This window comes from Schistocerca americana, chromosome 2, assembly GCF_021461395.2.
Source record: "Schistocerca americana isolate TAMUIC-IGC-003095 chromosome 2, iqSchAmer2.1, whole genome shotgun sequence".
Lineage (NCBI taxonomy): Eukaryota > Metazoa > Arthropoda > Insecta > Orthoptera > Acrididae > Schistocerca > Schistocerca americana.
Window position 1 is genome coordinate 206,084,760 of NC_060120.1, and position 20,332 is coordinate 206,105,091.

Genomic DNA, 20,332 nt, shown 5'->3' on the forward strand with positions numbered 1-20,332 from the left:
CTCTTCAGTGTAGAAGACTGATGGAAGAGGAATTTTCAAATAATTTAAAGCATACCTATTCATTGGTTACTTTAAATTCATCTCATTTCATTAAATTTATCTCATTTAATTTTTGGTTGGAGCCATCTAGAACTTAACAAGCTTTGCATAGCATTTAGGGTCTCGTGTGATGTTAAGGATAGTGATGGATCGTGTAGAGTATTTGAGTTATTGTGTACAATCTGGCAGCACTTCATATAAACACCTTTCAGAATGTTGTTAGTTATTTCAATTTTACAAGCATTTTCCTTAACCTATTTTCAGCTCTTCATAGTTTCCCGAACGAAACTATGTCTCGAAACCTGGGAGAAAATCCAACGAGAGTCTGATCGTATGTGAGGTACACCAGTGGCAACACGTAATCCATACATTTATAGTACGATAACAATTCTGACGTCACTGACGACAGTACCACTAAAGTAGAGTTACTAAACAAAGTTTTCCGAAACTAGCATACCAACGGAGACAACGTAAATATTCCAAAATGGCAGTCTAGAACAACTGCCAACATGAGTAACTTACAAGGGGATATCATCGGTTTAGCGAAGCACCTAAAACACTTAAGAAAGACAAATCTTCCGCTCCAGATTGTGTACCAATCAGATTCCATTCAGAATACGTTGACACAATGGCTCTGTACTTAACAATCATATACAGTCGCGCTCTCGTGGAAAGATCCGTCCGCAAAGACTGGAAAGTTGCACATGTCATACCAATACCCAACAAAGGAAGTAGGAGTAATCCGCTAAATTACAGACTAATATCCTTAAGGCAACATGCAGAAGAATTCTGGAACATAAACAGTGCTTGGACATTATGAATCACCTCGAAAACAACGATTTATTGACAAACAGTCAACAATGATTAAGGAATATCATTCTTGTGAAACACAATTAGTTCTTTATTCTCAAGAAGCAATAACTGCTATCGACAGGAGACGTCAAATTGATTCCATATTTTTAGATATCCAAAAGGCTTTTGACACCGTTTCCCCACAAGTGACCTCTAATTAAATTGCATCCCTATGGAGTATGGTCTCAGTTGTGTGACTGGATTCGTAATATTTTGTCGGGAAGGTCACTGTTCGTAATAACTGACGGAATGTCTTCGAGTAAAACAGAAGTAACGTTCGGCGTACCCCAAGGAAATGTATTAGGCTCTCTGTTGTTCCTAATATGCATAAACGATTTAGGAGATATCAGAGCAGCCATCTCAGATTTTTTGCAGATAATGCTGTCATTTACAGTCACATAAAGTCATCAGATGATCATATCGAGTTGCAGAATGATTTAGACAAGCTATCTGTATTGTGAAAAAGTGGCAGTTGAATCTAAATCATCCATATGATCACTAAAAAGAACCCGCTGAACTTTAGATCCAGGATAAATCACAAAGTTCAACAGGCTGTAAACCAGGTAAATCACAAAGTTCAACAGGCTGTAAACCAGCTAAATACTTAGGGATTACAACACAAATAACTTAAATTGGAATGAGTTCACAGATAATGTTCTTGCGATTTATTCCGCATGAGACAGGATTCATGAAGGACATCTAAAAAGTTCAAAGAAGGACACTTCGTTTTGTATTATCACGAAATAACGCGGAAAGTGCCAGGGATATGATAAACGAGTTGTGCTGGCAGTTATTAAAACAAAGGCAATTTTACCTGCGGCAGGACCTTCTCATGAAATTTCAGTCTCCTATTTCTCCTCAGAGTGTGAAAATATTTAGTTGGCGAACACCTACATAGGGAGAAATGATTACCATAATAAAATAAGAGAAATCAGAGCTCGCACAGAAAGAATTAAGTGTTCGTTTTTCCCGCGCGCTGTTTGAGTGGAACTGTAGAAAAGTAGCTTCAAGGTGTTTCGATGAATCCTCTGCTAGGCACGTAATTGTGAATTGCAGAGCAATCCTGTAGATGTAGATGTGAATGTTGTAGTACTCATTAGTAAGAGACCCAGCATTTTAGCTTGACTTGTTGTGTTTCCCAATGCATGTGTTGTTTTGTGGGTAACTAATTACTATATACTGTGCTTTGAAAATATTAATTTAGATAGTGATGATGTTGTAAAAAAAAACAGAATTTCCAGTTTGGGTGCTCCACAGCACTCACTGATAATCTGGAATCACTGAAACAAAGTAAAGACTACTTCAGGCAGATAGATGTTTACTGTTACAATCGTTTTGATAATCATTCCCTTTCATCATTAGTGTAGTGTGTGACTCAGTAATGGCTTCTACTTTTTATGTACTATAGCTTTAGGCTTGACACAATTCACATTTTATAGGCAAGTTGCTGTAAAGGTAACAATGTAACGCTGTATTACGTAAATTAATCATCATTTTATGAAACGTTACGAAGAGAACAGAAAGGGCGAGGGGAATTCGTTTCAACGGACTTGTTAAGAAAATAAAAACCAGTAATCTAGAACTGAGCAAGAAATTTAGCTGAGAATATAGAAAATAGTGTTGCTACCGTGCAGGGACAGTTACAGAAATGTGAATCTGTTAATGGAGAGGTTACCACGAAATTCAATGTATTTAGCTTTCAGTAGAGGTGGGATTTCCACACAAAATTTGATGTAAGAATTTCTAATGTTGAGACTAAACTTTCCATTGTTGGACAGAATTGGTTAATCTCTGGCGGATGTTAATGAACAAATAAGCAGTTGCAAAATAATTTTCAAAGTTTTACGGAAGAGTGTTAAAAGAATAAGACAGAAGTGGAACCAAATCAAGCAGTAGTTACTCACATTGAAGAACAGATTTCAAGTCATGCTACATTAAAACCGATGTTAGAAGATAATTCTGAAAAGTTAAGGCTTAGTTCAAACAAATAAATGTCAGAGGGTAAGGAAGAGATTACTAAAATGGATAAGAAAGTTCATGAATTAGGTTATTACTGTTATGGTTCAGAGTGTTAAAAAAATAAGACAGAAGTGGAGTTTTAAGATAACGAAGATGGAAATGATCAGGAGGAGAAGGGAATTAGGACAAAATTGTGTATGACTGAAGAAAGGTTAAGTGAAGTTAGTGCATGTCACTGTTACAGTAGTGATCACGTACTGCACAGTTATATGGATTCAAGTCATGAAGACGAACCAGATCCTTTGTGCTATTACGGAGTTGGAGAACCCAGAGTAGTCATAGAGATCTTGATCAAGAGAATGACATTTCTGAGGGTGTGTCTGAATTTGCTTATGGTAATTCCTTACCTGTCAGGAATACAGCAATTGTCATTCACCCTCATGTTTGTTGGAGCAATTTGATTTTAAACTTCTGCCTAGTCTCCCTGCTGCCCGCAAGACTGATTTTGTGTACGGTTACTTGGAAAGTGAATATGCTGTGCAGATACATATATTTACTAGAAATTGTGAATCCTATGAGGTGTTTAGGCCTATGTGCCTGCCTGCTTATTGGTCTGAGGCAGCAAAACACTGACTTAAACACGGTCTTGTAATGATGTAAAATTTTTGCAATTGTGGTTTATACAATCCTGCTTGATTATTTGAACATATGTTATTGAAAAATCAATTCTTATACAGTCCTTATAGTCTTGCAACGTCGATTCGTATCTGTGTAATGAAACTTTTGTCACCTTTACATCAAATTATTCTAGCTGCTTGAGTAAAAGATGACTTAGGTTGTCAGAGTTTATTGCAGATGTTGGAATATGATAATAGTGATGAGAATGCTCCTGGAAGGAGTAATAATCAGTCTGTGTATCTTGATTGAAGTCTACAAGGGATTAGAAATTACGACCGCGAGCAATATATTGACGACGAAATAAACGTGGTAATGGGAAGTGGTAGCATCGAGAATCATGTTGATAGGACAGGTAGAGACGGTTGGAATGGTAGACGCTTTATTAACAATAGAGGTAGCGGGGGATATACCAGGGATGGCCACTGGAGTGATAGGAACTAAGGTCTGAGCACTGCAGAGCTGCAGTCAGCTGATCCACGGAATAAAGTGCATGTGGAGAGCCCACCAACACGGGACTGACACTTCCAAAAGTAGCCGATTTCGATGCTGGAAAAATGACAGAGAATAGCTACGAACAGGTAGACATGTTGAATTTGAAGATGTGGAGTAACTTTTGCTCGATGAGAAATGGGAAAATGTGAATACTTTGGTGAATACAATGCTTCAGATAGATGTTAATGGAGTTGTTTTGTCTTTTGCTCTTGATAAGCCTAGCCAGACATAAGTTGTTGATAGAATCAGATTATAAAATGAGACTCTCAAGAAACTGATCAGTAGTTTTGTTACTCAGGCAGCAAAATAACTGATGGTGGCCGAAGCAGAGACAATATAAAATGCAGAATGGCATTAGCAAGATAAGCGGTTTTCAGAAGGAGAAATTTTTTAACATACCATAAATTTATATGTCACGAAGTTCCTCCTGAAGAACTTCTTATGGAGTGTAGCCCCGTATGGAAATGAAACTTAGACGATAAAGAGTAGAGGCAGCAAGAGAATAAGAGCATTTGATATGTGGTGCTACAGAACAATGCTGCAGGTTTGATAGGTATAACTAAAGGAGAGGTATTGAATACACCTGAGGAAAAAAAAAGTTAATGGCGCAACTCGGCCAAAAGAGCGGATCAGCTAATATGAGACGTCCTGCACTATTAGTGAATAGTTAGTCTGGTAATTACTTATGGGAGAGTAACATTTTCAGAGCCCAAGTATTCAGTAGAGAATGCAGGGTCATAGATTGTAGTAATCACGCAGAGATGAAAAGGCTTGCACAACATTGAGTAGTGTGGGGAACTTCATCAAACCTACCATCAGATTGAAGATCACAACAATAACAACAAGAGTAGCGAGGCCTTTGCCAGAACGGACCGGTTTATATTACATGTATGCGCTATCAACTGAACCAAACACGGCCATATAATTGGAAAGGTACACTTATTTTAACGAGACCATCACCATGTTCAAAGAGTAACAACAATGAAGTCTTAAATACAAATTCCACGGAATATTCAAAGGGCAGATGCGTTTCATTTTGGAATTTTAGCACCATGGAATAAATGAACAACGGCTTTCCTGCAATGTCTGCCACTGGCGTTTGTTTAGCATTTCTGCAATGCTCTCGCGTCTACTTAACGCGCTGCTCCTTACTGGCTCTATCTCGTCTGTTAACCCAACTTGGTAAGGATCTTAGACTGATGAGCAGAACTCACGAGTAAGCCTTAAGAGTGTTTTGTAAGGTACTCGCTTCGTGAATGAATTACATTTCCTAAAGATTTTTCCTTTACTTAATTCTAGATGAGTGGTCGCAAACATTCCTGTTTAAGAGCCAATACTTACATTGTTGGGCGGTAGCTAATTCTGATTTAGTGGTCGTCATACTTTTCTGTAGAAGAGCCAATACTGGCATTGTGGGGTGTGTGATGCCATGACTAATAACGATATAGAATTTTTTTCTTTTACTACCTTGTACTCCATAGATATGTTTCTTATGACGTATAATATTTTTCATTTGGTTATATAGTGTAGCACATGAAGTGTGTGTGCCTATACCGGACATTCTTGTGTTAGACCGGTTTGAAATCAGACTTTATGGTGGATGTTCTCAACGGACGTTGTATTATGCAAACGCTGTTGGTTTTCCAAAACGATGCCTGTGGCAGTGACAATGCACTCGTGTAGAGACAGTATAGTTGTCGGTTTAGAATTGAGCAGCATTACATAAATTGTGAATTTAATATTTCGCATTTTCTTGACTACGAAATATGACATGTGCTAAAATACTAACTGCCAATGTGGAAACTGTGAACTGTTTTGCTATATTAGTGACTGTTTTCGTGAGAAAAGTGTTATTATTAACCATGAATATTAACGGTAGATGGACTGTCTAGCTTCGCAATTGGCAAAGTATAGCAAGTGGAAGGTTGATTTAAACACGATGTGGACTGTGCCAAACTATCCCCTGTGAAAGTTGCAGGTGAACTAATACGACCTTCAGGTGCTACATCAGCAGTTACTTTGTTCCAGCCTACGGCAAATGGATGCTACGTCACTTATTACCACTGCCAGCCAAAACAGCATGAAAAGAACGAGGATATTTTAATGCCAGGGACATGACTGGATGAACTTACAATAGTCATATCAGCAACTTCACACTGCTTACACCGCCGTCGCCACAGCACGCCGACCCAGAACAGATAAGACTCAAAAAACATTCCCCTCTAGAGAAACACAATTGTAAGCAATTTAATTGCTTCATGCTCTGTAACAGACTAATGTCTGTAAATAAAAGTAGTGTATTGTAAAGATTGTTCACCTTCAGTGATTGTTGACGCGATCACTAACAGCAGTTACTCCCATCATCTGTTTGGTTTTGCTTTTCAGTGTATTTGTACTAGTCGTTGCATACGTTGTATGTGTCTTTTGGAAGGGTGTGCTTCGATGTGTATATACAGTAATTTAGACAGGAGAATTTATGTGCTGCACTGTGCGAAATGCGGCCAGATGTGTAAGTTGAGGCATCAGCCATTGAAGTTATTTACACCGACCAATTACAAAGATGTAGCTTATTCGCCATTGGTTCAAGTTAGCGTATTAGAAGAAACTTTGCATCTGACAACTGTGATAGTACGCGATCTTAATGTAATATTTCCATTCATTCATGTTTAGATGCATATTGATCTGGGTTTAACTGTTACAGAGGAAACTTTGAATCTGACAACTGTTATTGTATGTGATCTTACTGTAATATTTCCATTCATTCATGTTTAGATGCATATTTGTCTGGATTTAACTATTACTGGTAAGGATAGCTACAGTACATTGTGTCATTATTTATCAAATTAACTTCAGATTGTTTTACTGTTTTCCAATATCAAAGGATTTTATTATCAGAATTTTAACAGGGTTGGGAAACTTCTCATATAGAGGTAGTATGCTTTTGAAGTTTCCGGAAGTAAAACGGGTTCGTGGGGTTTACACAATATTAATTTACTTCATGTAGTTTTTCTTTAAACCTTTTCTGATTACAGATTCACGGTCATAGTCAATCTCCAGGAATCGTTTCCTTCACAGGTGGCACGTGGGGCCTCCTATGTACTGATATTATTATTAATCAGTAACCTACACGTTACACACCTACAATAGACTAGCTGTAGAAAGGGCATGATGAGTTGGATGCCGCCCTACCCCCACCCCTCCCCCCCGCTAAAAAAGAAAAACATTCTGATCGTTAGAAGTTGTCACCATTCGAACACTTCGTGTCGACTGTTCTATTTTCGAGACTACTGCCACCCTCACAGACCCAGAGTTGTGACACTGTAATTGCATGACGAAGTGTTGTTGTCTTGTGTGTCAGCAAACGATTAATTGACTAATAACAGCAACTGTACTTATGTTTAAATGATGAGTACCCAGCAATCCCTTAGTATGTATTTGTTCCATTCCTCTACTGATTCATCTCTGCCTTCCTCATCTCTCTGTCCTTTTCATCTTCCTTATTCTCTGTCTGTCTCCTCTCCACCTCTCTCTGTCCACCTCCTCCATCCAATAGTCCTAGGAGGATTAAAATCATAGGGAGACCAAGAGATGAATACCCTAAGCAGATTCATAAGGATGTAGGTTGCAGTAGTTCCCTACTTTCCGTGGAATTAATACATGTTCGTTTTCAGAGTGCCCATCTAAATGTTAACCTGCCCTCCTTTTGTTGCTGATGGAATACTTACCGCATTAGAGCAAGGGAACTGAATGCTATTGAAGGTTCAATCTGCGTCTTTGCAGTACACCATATATAACGGCGGTCAGAATTTGCTCACATTTGTTTAATTGGAGGCCATAGTGGAGTTGTGGGAGCATGTCTCACAATTTTGGAGTGACTCGATGTGCTACAAGAATTTATTTAAAGATTTTAGTAATTGTACTGAACAAGATGTTTTACAGAATTGTTGAATATTGTCCTAAATGTCTGAACTAATAAATATTGACGGACAGCTTCACAGGATTGCCTGAATTCCGATGCTAAGAGATCGGTTCGGGCAATTTGCGAGAAAATTTTGCGCGTCAGCGCGTAACTCGGAAAATTGTCTCGTCAGTAGCCTGAGCAACAAGGTGCACCGGCGAACGACTACGAGGTGGTCGGACCTTCTGCTTCATTAGTTACGAGCACCACACGCAACAACAGCAAGAAAAACAAGCAAGAGATGCAACAAGATGACCTATGCGAAGAGAAGTACAAGAACCAGCATATCCAAAAATGAAATAGGTAAGGCAGTCAGTCTGCTATAAGCTACAGTACGCGTAGGTCAGAATCCCCGAGAAGGCACAACGACAACACGATGCCGACAACAATGTTTAAATGAGCTTGTGTTTTGATAACTGTGTCTTGACTTGCAGCAGACTTTAATTCTGCAGACATTAAATCCTATGAGTGTTGTTTACCAGTTGAATGATTGCATTGTGATATTTAAACAGAGCAAAAATTTACTAATGAAGATTGTCTTCGGGTGAATGTTTTTGTATTCTCAAATAAATATGTAATGAAATGTTCGACGTGAGTGTAAAGTAGTACAGCCCTCCCCCCCCCCCCCTCCCACACACACACACACACACACCATTCCTCTCTGTTAGTTGTGTTGTTCATCCCTAATGGAGGGAGAATAATTGGCACTCAATATCTAATTTAAATTGGAGTCTCTCCCTACGACAAGAAAACCAACCAACAACGACACTATGAAACACTCTGCACATCTGCTCCTATGGCTCGTTCTACGAGAAGTTGGGTCAAACCTGCAACCAGCTCGTCCCGGAACTGGGCCACCAACAACACTGCCGGGCTGACGAGACATTGTCCGGAACTGATGCGAGAATAATTTTCTCCACAGAAGCCTGAGGACACCTCATCTCCACCTCAGATGAGGACAATCTTTCTGCGAGAGAAAATTTCTCCACAGCAGCTGGAGGGAAAGTAACTTCATATTCCCTGAGGCCAGTCTACCAGAGTCCGGGTAGTTATAACATCACATCGAGGGGTTCATCAGGAGTAACATTCTAATATTTAACCTGCACACATACTGAGCAAGGAATGCACACTAGATAAGCAATTAGCGACTAGAGAGACAGGGGGTCTATAAAAGCATTTGATTTACAGTTTGGGCCCACTTTTGCTGCTTTCACTCAAACCTCCAAGATGTCACACACTCAGATCGGTACCACGTATTGTATGTCGATAGAGCATCAACCAAAACACCGATTTAGTTCGAGCTACGTGCTGTCATCTGGTAGAAGATGCGTAAACGGTAATTAAAGGTAACACTACGGAGCATTGGAAAAGCGTATCTGTGACCGATTGTTTTGTAGATCTCGGGGTGTGTTAGTTGGTAGAGTGTGAGGTCGTCGTACCATAGGTCCCGGGTTCGCACCCCTCTGATTAAAAATCCTTTTAAGTGTTTAGGCGTGAAATTTATATGAGAGAAACTTCTGCTAATAGTGGCTTCGTATGGACCCCACGAAGACATTAGTGTTCTTCGTGACAAGCACACACAAAATAACCTACCAGGAAACAAAATCGCAATTCACGTAATTCCAGCAAACACAACCTTCATTTATCAACCGTCCGATCTTCATTTCTTCAGAGTGTACAAGCATATGAAGCGTAAAATGTCTGATGGTGCTCTAGATTCTTCGGAAGAGATTGTCAGCAAAAACGGAAAAATTTTCTTAAGCGGCAGCCCGTCACATACAGTCAGTTTGGTTCTCCACATTTGCATAATTCTCACCGTCATCGGTGGATAATGCCTTTAAAACTTCGACAAAGTTCTGTTTCAGGCACAATCTTTCATTCGGCAATCTTCAGGGTGGATGCACAAAGGTAAGCTTTATCAAGTGGTTCAAATGGCTCTGAGCACTATGGGACTTAACATCTGAGGTCATCAGTCCCCTAGAACTTAGAACTACTTAAACCTAACTAACCTAAGGACATCACACACATCCATGTCCGAGGCAGGATTCGAACCTGCGACCGTAGCGGTCGCGCGGTTCCAGACTGAAGCGCCTAGAACCGCGTGGCCACACTGGCCGGCAAGCTTTATCAAATGTGCTTGGTGAACAAAAGTAATTTTCTTCATACGCTTCTTTTTAAGCAGCCAGTAGTGTGACCCTTAATTCCTGAATGGATCACGCTCTTTATTATTACGGCTATTACTTTTATTATTGTGTCCATTATTATTATTATTATTACTTCTGCACATGTGATGCAACTGTTTCTTCCTTTCTGTTCTGGTTGTATATTATGTGAAATTGCAAATGTACTCTGTAGGTTTACCACGTGCTTTCAATGAAAAGAAGCGAAAACAGACTGCCAAGTGCACAGTTCTATAAACATGACGTAGTTCCATATAACACTTTCATTCGTAATATAGTAAAGAAAAATTGCAGTCATTGGGTTTTAAACCCAGTATGCTTAGTACAACAATCTAACGTTCTACCAACTTCTCCACGGAAACTATACCTGATAGTTACTGATCGTAATGCTTTATGTGCGCTCCATAGTTCTCATGTTGCTTTTAATTAACGTTTACGTCGTTCTACTGGACGACAGCACATAGCACAAACTAAATCGGAGCTTTGGTTGACACACTATCGACATACAACGATTGGTACAGGTCTGAGTGTCGGACAGCTGGAGGTTTTGGCGTTAGCTGCACCCAGGCACATGTAAAGCGTTGTTTCTGAGACACTGGCTGACACTAGAGGTAAAGGAGCTGCTCACCTCTGCGCTGCATCTCACTCGGGAAGAAGACCACCTGTGGCGCCACGTCGCAGCGCAGCACCTGGTAGCCCTCGCTCTGCAGCAGCTGGCGGAAGTCGCTCACTGGGTCCTCACTGTGCTGGTACGGAGAAACGAACTTCTCCACGTCCTGAGAGGAACGGCAAAATCCGTGAACATCGACACTCCACTACAACGCTTGCAAACGATTTGTCTTCAGAAAAGAATACATCACATTCTCCTCCCAACCCCATGCCTCATGGCACATATCCCCGTAACAGACCTAGATGCAACAACTGTCCCATACGTCCCTCTATAACACCCCCCTACTTCCCGGGATTTGCGAAATTACAAGTTAACAATGACCGTGAATTATGAATTTTGACCCGTGTCGGGATAGGGCATCCGAATCCGAAGTAAATAATGATTATTCCGCGGGAAAAAGGAGACGTTATAACTTGATCGTTATTGAATGAGTAATTTCATTGAATAACGATCGGTAAATGAAGTAATGGAAACAATGGAAATAATTTGGAAATAAATTTTGCCAGTGGAAATTTTTCCAAAAGAAATGATTAAGTTGTAAAAGCAATTAAAAAATCGGTAGTCAGCTCAACTGATGAGCAACAGTACTGTTAAGTACGCGAATAATTGTGTCAAAGATAAAGTTTACCTGTTTGTAGCGCAGCAGGTGGAATCTGAACTTTTACGTGAGTGCTGTGTCAGGCTCAGTAGTCATATAAAATAATATCATAATAATCTAACTACACTTAAACATTAGTGGTTAACTTTCAATAAGTATTTTGATAGTTATTTTGTTCATAATTTGTCAGCTAAGTGCAATGCTGACAACACAGATAATTATCTATCTAGATTTTGAATAATGGACTGACATTCTGTTTTTAAAATTACGTACTTTGCACAGTTTAATCTACTGATAATGAAGTATATTGTCAATAATTGATTAACTATGTTTTGAATGATAATAATTCATTAATTGGGCGATTGTCAGGTGGAATAAGCTTTATAATTTCATGAAATATCCTTGAACTAACTTCCGCTGAAAAAAATGGTTCAAATGGCTCTGAGCACTATGGGAGTTAACATCTGAGGTCATTAGTCCCCTAGAACTTATGAACTACTTAAATCTAACTAACCTAAGGACATCACACACACAGATGCCCGAGGCAGGATTCGAACCTGCGACCGTAGCGGTCGCGCGGTTCCAGACTGAAACGCCTAGAACCGCTCGGCCACACCGGCCAGCCACTTCAGCTGAATATGCATTGAAATAAATCTTAATAATCAATTTTATTACTTCAGTCTATTGTTAAGTTACTACGGTTGGCATAAGCTTATTAAGTGCAACAATTAACTATGATAACCAATCGTTCAAAATAGTCTGAAATTTACTCTTCACCGTCTATGCTAATAATTTGATAATTAACATATTTTCTCTTGATTATGGCGTGACACGCTCGGTTCGATAAGATAAGTAAGGATCGGAAGGAACCTACTTGGTGATATTGTCGGGTGGAATGCAACACTTCGATTATACTATACTTGTTATTAATTGTTCAACTTCAGAGAAAAGCAGTCACTGGCAAGCCTTCTACAATTTTATCCTACGAAAATTACGTAGGTCTTACTTCCCTCGTTGTCGGTGGATCGACGGAAGTCCACGGCGGCGACACAATGTGGCAGTGGGCTTTTACTGTTGCGACTTGGGCCCACAGTGCGCTTCACATTTAAGCCCTCGTTTCTTCAGCACTGTGCCCATTAATCCGTAATGACTTGCCCTGCCATGCTTCCAGATATGCCGACCATTACTTTCCCGTCGTACTTAGGTCCACACACTAGCCGTTAGATGTAACACAGCTAGGACTAGCAGCACTCGACTGTACGTCTTACTCCGAGCACGGCGTCACTGCTACTAGTGCCCGGTGGCGCGCTACCGCGTCCAGCGGCACGGCAAAACAATCTCTCTGACTTCAACGTTACCTACATATGCTCTGACTTGCCAGTGTTAAATAGTACATAATTTAAACGTAGTACTTACAATACATATTTACACTAGACAATACATCGTATAAAAACCGTTTCATGTGTTAAGTAAGCGAAAAAATTCATAGCAAGGACTGCGTTGTAGCGTCACACTTCCACCATCACCTACTCCAGTCCATCAAAGGCAGGGCTACCTGTGAAACCAGTGATCCAAAAGCTAAGCTGCAATTACTGTGCTGCATTTATGTGTGTGTGACTGCTAACAAGCTGTCTGTCTGCATGAACGGCCACTGACAAACGGTGGCCAAGAAACAGCTGGACACCACATTGCTAAGCATGCTGCCAGCACAACTTTCTTCATGTCAATGGTTGCTTCACAGCCTGCACCACCTCGATCCTTCCCACCAGCAACAGCTTTTCTGAACTGCTTAGGTGGGAACTCTCCCTGCAGTATATTCTACGTTCCTGTAACCCTCCTGGCCTCAACTGTCGTTAGTCTTTGTCCTAATCTTTAGCCCCTTGCCTGTTTCTGTTCCAGCACTACACAGACCTCTATTCACCAATGTACCCACTGACTTTTTATTAGTCTCCTTTCCCGTTAACCCCCCACCCCACCCTCCATCTGCACCTAGCTGCCCTACTCGCTCTCCATGGTCCCTGTAAGCTCCCACAGGTAGCACTTTAGCGTCCCCCAGTCCACACTGCTATCCCTCCCCCTTCCCCTCCCCCCGCCCCAAGGCTTCTCATTACTCACACCACAGAGTCCCGTCTCCCATTATGTGCAGCTGATCCCAGTGTTGCCTCAGCAGCCAGAGAGGGCTGTGGTCTCTAAGCAGTGTAAAAATTGTAAGGTTCTAAGTCGATGCAGTCAAAAGATACAGCTATGTATGTCACATATTTCTATATTCGCAAAATTCATTCATCAAGACCTATAGGATACTTCCGTTGACCTACAATCATGAAATTTGGCTAGTAACAAGGTTTCACAGTACAATTCTAAAGCAAAAAAAAAAAAAATCGAAAATGCTTAATTTGTAAAACTATAACACGAAAAAATAGTTTTTGGTCATTTTTCATCCGTCTGTTTGTCTGTCCGTCCCTTAAGACAAACTTTCTCTGTAAGAGGTTGGCGTATCATATCCAAGGTCTATGGCCCCTTCGCAGTGTAAAAATTTAATCTTCTAAGTCAATACTATCAAAAGAAATGGCCGATTATGACAAATTTTGATACTCGAAACCTCACTCACCAAAACCTATGGGGTACTTCCCATTGACTTAGAACCAAGAAATTTGGCAAGAATCAAGGTTTCACAGTAGAAGTAAAGCAAAAATCCGAAATTATTAATCTTTAAATATATAACACGAAGAAATATATTTCTTTTGTCATATGTTATCGACTTCAAATTTGAAGGTAAAACATTATCGAAAGTCTTGGAATCCCTGTGGCCGATATCTTGCCAATATCAATGTCGATAACAGAAACAACTAGTCAGCATCATCATCGATTCCCATAATAGAGGGAAATGACACCATGATTCCTGCAGGGCTGTCCATAATTCCGTATGAGTGCGAGGGGTTGGAGATCTCTTCTGAGCACGTTCCAAGGCGTCTCAGTTATGATCAAAACGTTCATGTCTGGGGAGTTTGGTGGCCAGCGTCAGTGTTTAAATTCAGAAGAGTGTTCCTGGAGCCACTCTGTAGCAATTCTGGACGTGTGGGGTGTGGAACTGCCCTGCTGGAGTTGCCGAAGTCCGTCGGAATGCACAATGGACATGAATGGATGCAAGTTATCAGACAGAATGCTTATGTACGTGTCACCCGCCAGTGTCGTATCTAGACGTATCAGGGGTCCCGTATCATTCCAACTGCAGACGCCCCACACCACTACAGAGCCTCCACGGGTTTGAACAGTCCCCAGCTAACCTACAGGGTCCATGGATTCATGAGGTTGTCTCCATAGCCGTACACGTCTATCCGCTTGACACAATTTGAAACGAGACTCGTCCGACCAGGCAATATGTTACCAATAATCAAGAGCACAATTTCGGTGTTTTCGGGCCAAGGCAAGGCGTAATGCTTTGTGTTGTGCCGTCATCAACGGTACACGAGAAAGCCTTCTGCTCTGAAAGCACATATCGATGAAGTTTCGTTAAATGGTTCGTATACTGACACTTGCTGATGGCCCAGCATTGAAATCTGCAGAAATTTCTTGGAAGACTGTCATGCTGAACGATTATCTTCAGTCGTCATTGATCCCATTCTTGCAGGATCTTTTTCTGGCCGCGGCGATGTCGGAGATTTACTGTTTTACTGGATTCCTGATGTTCGCGGTACACACGTGAAATGGCCATAGGAGAAAATCCCCACTTTATCGCCACCGCGAAGATGCTGCGTCCCATCGCTCCTGGGCTGACTATAACACCACATTCAAACTCACTTAAATCTTTGTAACCTGCCTTTGTAGTAGCAGTAACCGATCTAACAACTGCACCAAACACTCTTTGTCTTATGTAGGCGTTCCCGGCCGCTGCGCCGTATTTTGCCTGTTTACATCTCTCTGTATTTGAATACTCATACCTCTCCCAGTTTCTTTGGCGCTTCAGTGTAGCTTAAAAATATTCCACATGTGGTTCAATGTGCGTGGGTGTCAGATTTTCTATCGACAATGAGAGTAGGACGTTTTGGTAGATTATATCTCAGTTCTAGCTCACTAGCTGATTTGTTCCTCGTGAGCTAGCTCACTAGAACTTACACAGAACTTAACAAAACAACTACTTTTCAGGTCTAAATCACTTAATTTCTTTTAAATTACTTAGAAAAGTTATTAAATCTGAACATTTTTTCGTATCACGTTCACCAATTTTCAAATTATTATTTTTTTCATACAAAAGGTGAATGCAAGGAAATAAAATTTAATATTTCATATAAAACGTAAATGTAAGAAAATAAAATTTAATATTTCTTTATAAAAAGGAAACGTAAGAAAATAAAACGTAATGAATTATGGTGAATATAAGAAATCTATTCTTTGCTCAAAATTTTCCTAATTATTTCTTCTTGAGCAGCCATACGGTTTTTATGAACTGTCGATTGTACTTGATTTTTGAGTGTTCTTCTTTTACCAACAGTTCTACCACATTCACATGTAACTTTAATTTTCTGATGTCTCGATACACTTTCTTTACAAATCCATCTTTTCGTTACTTATCTTTATGAAATTCATTAATATTCTTTTTTCTAGACAGTCACCACACTGCTTTAGCTGTTTGATATTGTCCATTTAAAGATTATGAAATTTAATAGGACAAAATTAACTTCATTCCTAAAAAGTGCAAAACGTTCGCTAGCGAACACCTTCCACTGTGCTAGTCCTATAAACAGAGCTTCCGGGCTCTGACCTCCCGTACGTCAGTGCATCTTGCTTCTGAGATAAAAGAGGGCTCCATTATTTCGGGATGAAACACACCACCCGCCCTTTAGGATGGGTCTTAAACTTGCCCTTTACATGGTGATAGATCGTACAGAAGCGAGAATAGAAAAGTTTTGTCAAATAGCTAGTTCTTCTCTAACCACTGACGCTTTGATGATTTCATGAGATAATGGTCAAAATACTTCAGTCTTCATACTTGGTTCAGAGCTTTCACACAGTAAATATCCTCTAAAATTGTTATATATATTAGGTATTCGAGTGACAAAGTACATTCTACAAGCACTACTCCATCAGTTCATTTTGGATGTAAATAAGTTATTTTCTTCACATTTTCATGTTTTATTTAAAGTGAAGAAATGTGAATAACATGTAAATGATAGTATGAATACTGAAGACAACTTTAAAAACAATTAATTTATGTTTAAAGTAAAACATGTACCGCTATTATTTTCAATGGATCGTCCATCAGCGCCATCTCTGAAAGAAGTTTTGAACTGCCTTAGATTGGCGCGAGAGAATGTTTCACGTAAGTCATACTACAAATAGAGCAAAAGAATGTTTACGTAAGTTCACTCAGTGCGCAACCTTTCTTTCACTGACGGAAATTGTTGCTCTAGGTCAGTATTATCTTTATCTAGAGGCCACCTGCCACCGGATAAAATACGAGTTGCAAACTCCTAGTTCTGCTGAATCAGACTTGTCCTTGTCCTGCAGCCAGCGCTTAGCATCGATCTCACGCAAATCTTAATTGATTTTGAAAATTCAAAATGCTAATATAATCTACATAAAATGAGCTATACACAACAAATACAACGAGTAATCATTTTCTAATTAACATCTAAATTTTTCAGTTTTGTTTTCTTTATCTTCCTGAAAATATTTTAAAATGAAATGAAAACATGATGTTAAAGTTTCTTTAACTATTTCTGATTTTTTATTCATTTATATCGTTAAAAACGTTCAGTAAATATTCTGTGCCAAGCATTGTAAGTTACATTTTTCTTACTATACATTCCTACATACGTTGAAATATCTGAAGGAATTTGTTCATTAAAAGTTCCACACAAAGATTCCTAGTCCTTTCCTGTGAACTTACAATATTATTTCTACATGTCACGTTAATCACATAGATAGGATAGTTCGTTATGAAATTACATGGAATTATGTCAGCATCTGATATGAGTAGTGTAACTCATTTAAAATTGAGAAATGGATTGTATGCTTTGAGAATATTATTTGGTGGGTTAATATTCCAGATTTCCTGTGGGAAAATTTCATTTGTTCCATTTAATGTGGTCGAATAACGAAGAGTGAAGTAACTGATTATTTTTACGATTTGTCTGAAATGTAATAAATTCGAAATATGGCATATCAAATTCTGCAGAGTTATGTGACATGTAGTTTGAAATTTTTCTTACTACTCAATCCTGCTACTTCTACAGATGTACTTCATAAAAAGATATCTTAACTTTCGATTTTTTCAGAATATTTTCTCGTTGTTCTAACTCGTAAGTTGGTTCATATTTAATAGTTAGTACACGAATTTCCATCAATTCTATTACAACTTTTCCTAGGAAGTCTATCTATAATTTCATTCCAGCAACATTATAATCAGGCCATCTAAGAATTGCCTCTCCAGAACTAGAAGACCTAGTAAAAATTGCGTTATCGCACGTAATTTCTTTATAACGTTCAAAAAATCCACCAAGAATTGATAATAGATAAGGTACTTTATTTTTCTTACTGTTTATTTTTCTGTGATCTAGAATATGTAATTCTAAGCTTATTTTATCAGTAACAGATGAAGTCAAATACAACAAAGCTGTTGAAGAAATCAAAGAATGTGCTACTTTTGAATACATTGTGGGAAAGGCAGTGATCAATGTCTTACAAATATTTACTAGTAAAAACAGTCTTGGTCACGATTTATTTATCAAGGTGACCGGTTTCGACCACTACTGTGGTCGTCTTCAGACCGACAGGTTGTATACAAAGCTTTAATTAGAGGTCTACATACATTAAAGAAGACACATAAAGTTATAAAACTATAAAAAGGTGAATTACCATTGAGTAGGAACCTCCTTCTGTTGGAGAATCAATACTGGAGAAACCAGTTTTTCTTCTTTAATGTTATTTTAATCACCTTATAGAAAGGTGGGCTGTCAGCAGCATATTACGCTGCTCTTCAGCCGCGAGTGGTACAAGAAATATGACATAAAAGGTGGTACAGATAATACAATAAAAATGGCAGGCAAAAACTCTAGACACGAAAAACAATAAACACGAAGCAGTTCACGCTGTACGAGAAAAAACACTAAAACTCGTTGACACGGCGTACAATACACGGGCGACTGCGACGGCACAGATGGTGGCGTGACGGCGAAAGAACACTAAACACAAACGAAGGCACACACACGAGACACTGATGGCGATGATCTCCGGCGCGCAAATGACCACTGAGCGTGTACGAGTCCGGGGACCAGCCAAGAGAGGAGAATGGGGAGTGGGAGAGGGAGAAGGGAGAGCAGAGATGCCACAGGCAGGGGAGAGAGAGGGGGGAGGGACGAAGGGAGGAAGGGGGAGGGGAAGCCCAGGGGAAGAGGGGTGGAGGAAGCGCGGATGGGGGGAAAAGGAGAGAGAAGGGAGGATGGGTGCCCAAAGGAAAAGACACAGGAAGTGGGAGGGGAGGATCAAAGTTGATAGGAGGGGTAGATGGAGGGGAGGAGGACATCATCAAGGAAGGGAATCTGGCGGAAGCCACCTTGGGAGAGGGTAAGGAGGGTGGAGAGATCGAGACCGGGTGGGACATGGGAATACAGGCGCAGCAGCAGGCGGGGGTGGGAGAGGATGAGGGAGAAAAACGGGTGAGTAGGATCATGATTTTGGGAGGTGTACAGGATCCGTATCCAGAGAAACCAGTGCACATCTCACTGTATATAATGGAGGCTCCACCCGCTTCAGACTGCATGATGTCATTACTAACCAATGAGTTATAAGTCGAATTACAATTTAAAATTTCTTACTTAAAAGAACATTGTCAAGAATTAAAAATAAATACACACTATACTTAGCTTATTAAACAGCTATTGTCAATTACGAAGCGTTAAAAATATTTAACTATGTAGGAAAAACGAACTTCGGTTTGGCAGTACATGGGTTGCCCTCTCAAGGCCTGTTAATGAACCATTTGGTACCAGTGGTTGCCATGGTGAAGTTGGACGCCGTTGCAAAGATGAGGCAGCAGGCTTCTTTCCACTGATAGTTGTTGTAAAGTCGATTGTCGAACTAGTGGTTGCCATGGTGAGGACAAACGCCAGTGCAAAGATGTGGCAGCAGGCTTCTCTCCAACTTCACAAAAGTTCGACAATCGACCTCACCATGGCAACCAGTGGTTCCAAATGGTTCACAAACAGGCCTTGAGAGGGCAACCCATGTACAGCCAAACCGAAGTTCATTTTTCCTACATCGCTAAAAATTTTTATCGCCTCTTAATTGACAATAGCTGTTTAATAAGCTAAGTTTAGTGTGCATTTATTTTTAATTCTTGACAACGTTCTTTTAACTAAGAAATTTTAAATTGTAATTCGACTTATAACTCATTGGATAGTAATGAAATCATGCAGTCTGAAGTAGGTGGAGCCTCCATTATGTATAGTAAGACGTGCACTGGTTTCTCCGGTATTGATTCTCCAACGGAAAGAGGTTCCTACTCAATGGTAATTCATCTTTTTATAGCTTTAATGTATGTAGCCCTCTAATTAAAGCTTTGTATACAACCTGTAAGTCTGAAGATGACCACAGTAGTGGTCGAAATCGGTAACCTTGATAAATAAATCGTGATCAAGACTGTTTTTAATAGTAAATATCAAAGAATGTGCGATTCTAGATAAAATGTTATTTCTTTCTTTTACAGTCACAAAATGAAAAAGTTTTGTCACATTATTATTGGATTTTCAATCATACGTTGGATAACACGACTCTGATTCATTTGGATTAGCTATAACACTTCGTAAGTTTACCAAAAATTATGCGTAGTTTGGATGAAGTCATCAATATTTATTTCAAAATGGTTCAAATGGCTCTGAGCACTATGGGACTTAACATTTATGGTCATC

General features: G+C 39.7%; 1 protein-coding gene across 1 annotated transcript in view; it reads right to left on the reverse strand.

Moving 5' to 3' along the window:
• Positions 1 to 20,332, reverse strand: part of LOC124593883 (juvenile hormone acid O-methyltransferase-like) — a 61,425-nt gene that overhangs the window by 13,292 nt on the left and 27,801 nt on the right. The window contains exon 4 of the mRNA XM_047132229.1: positions 10,787 to 10,934. Coding sequence (XP_046988185.1) covers positions 10,787 to 10,934 — 148 coding nt within the window. The remainder of the gene's footprint in view (positions 1 to 10,786; positions 10,935 to 20,332) is intronic.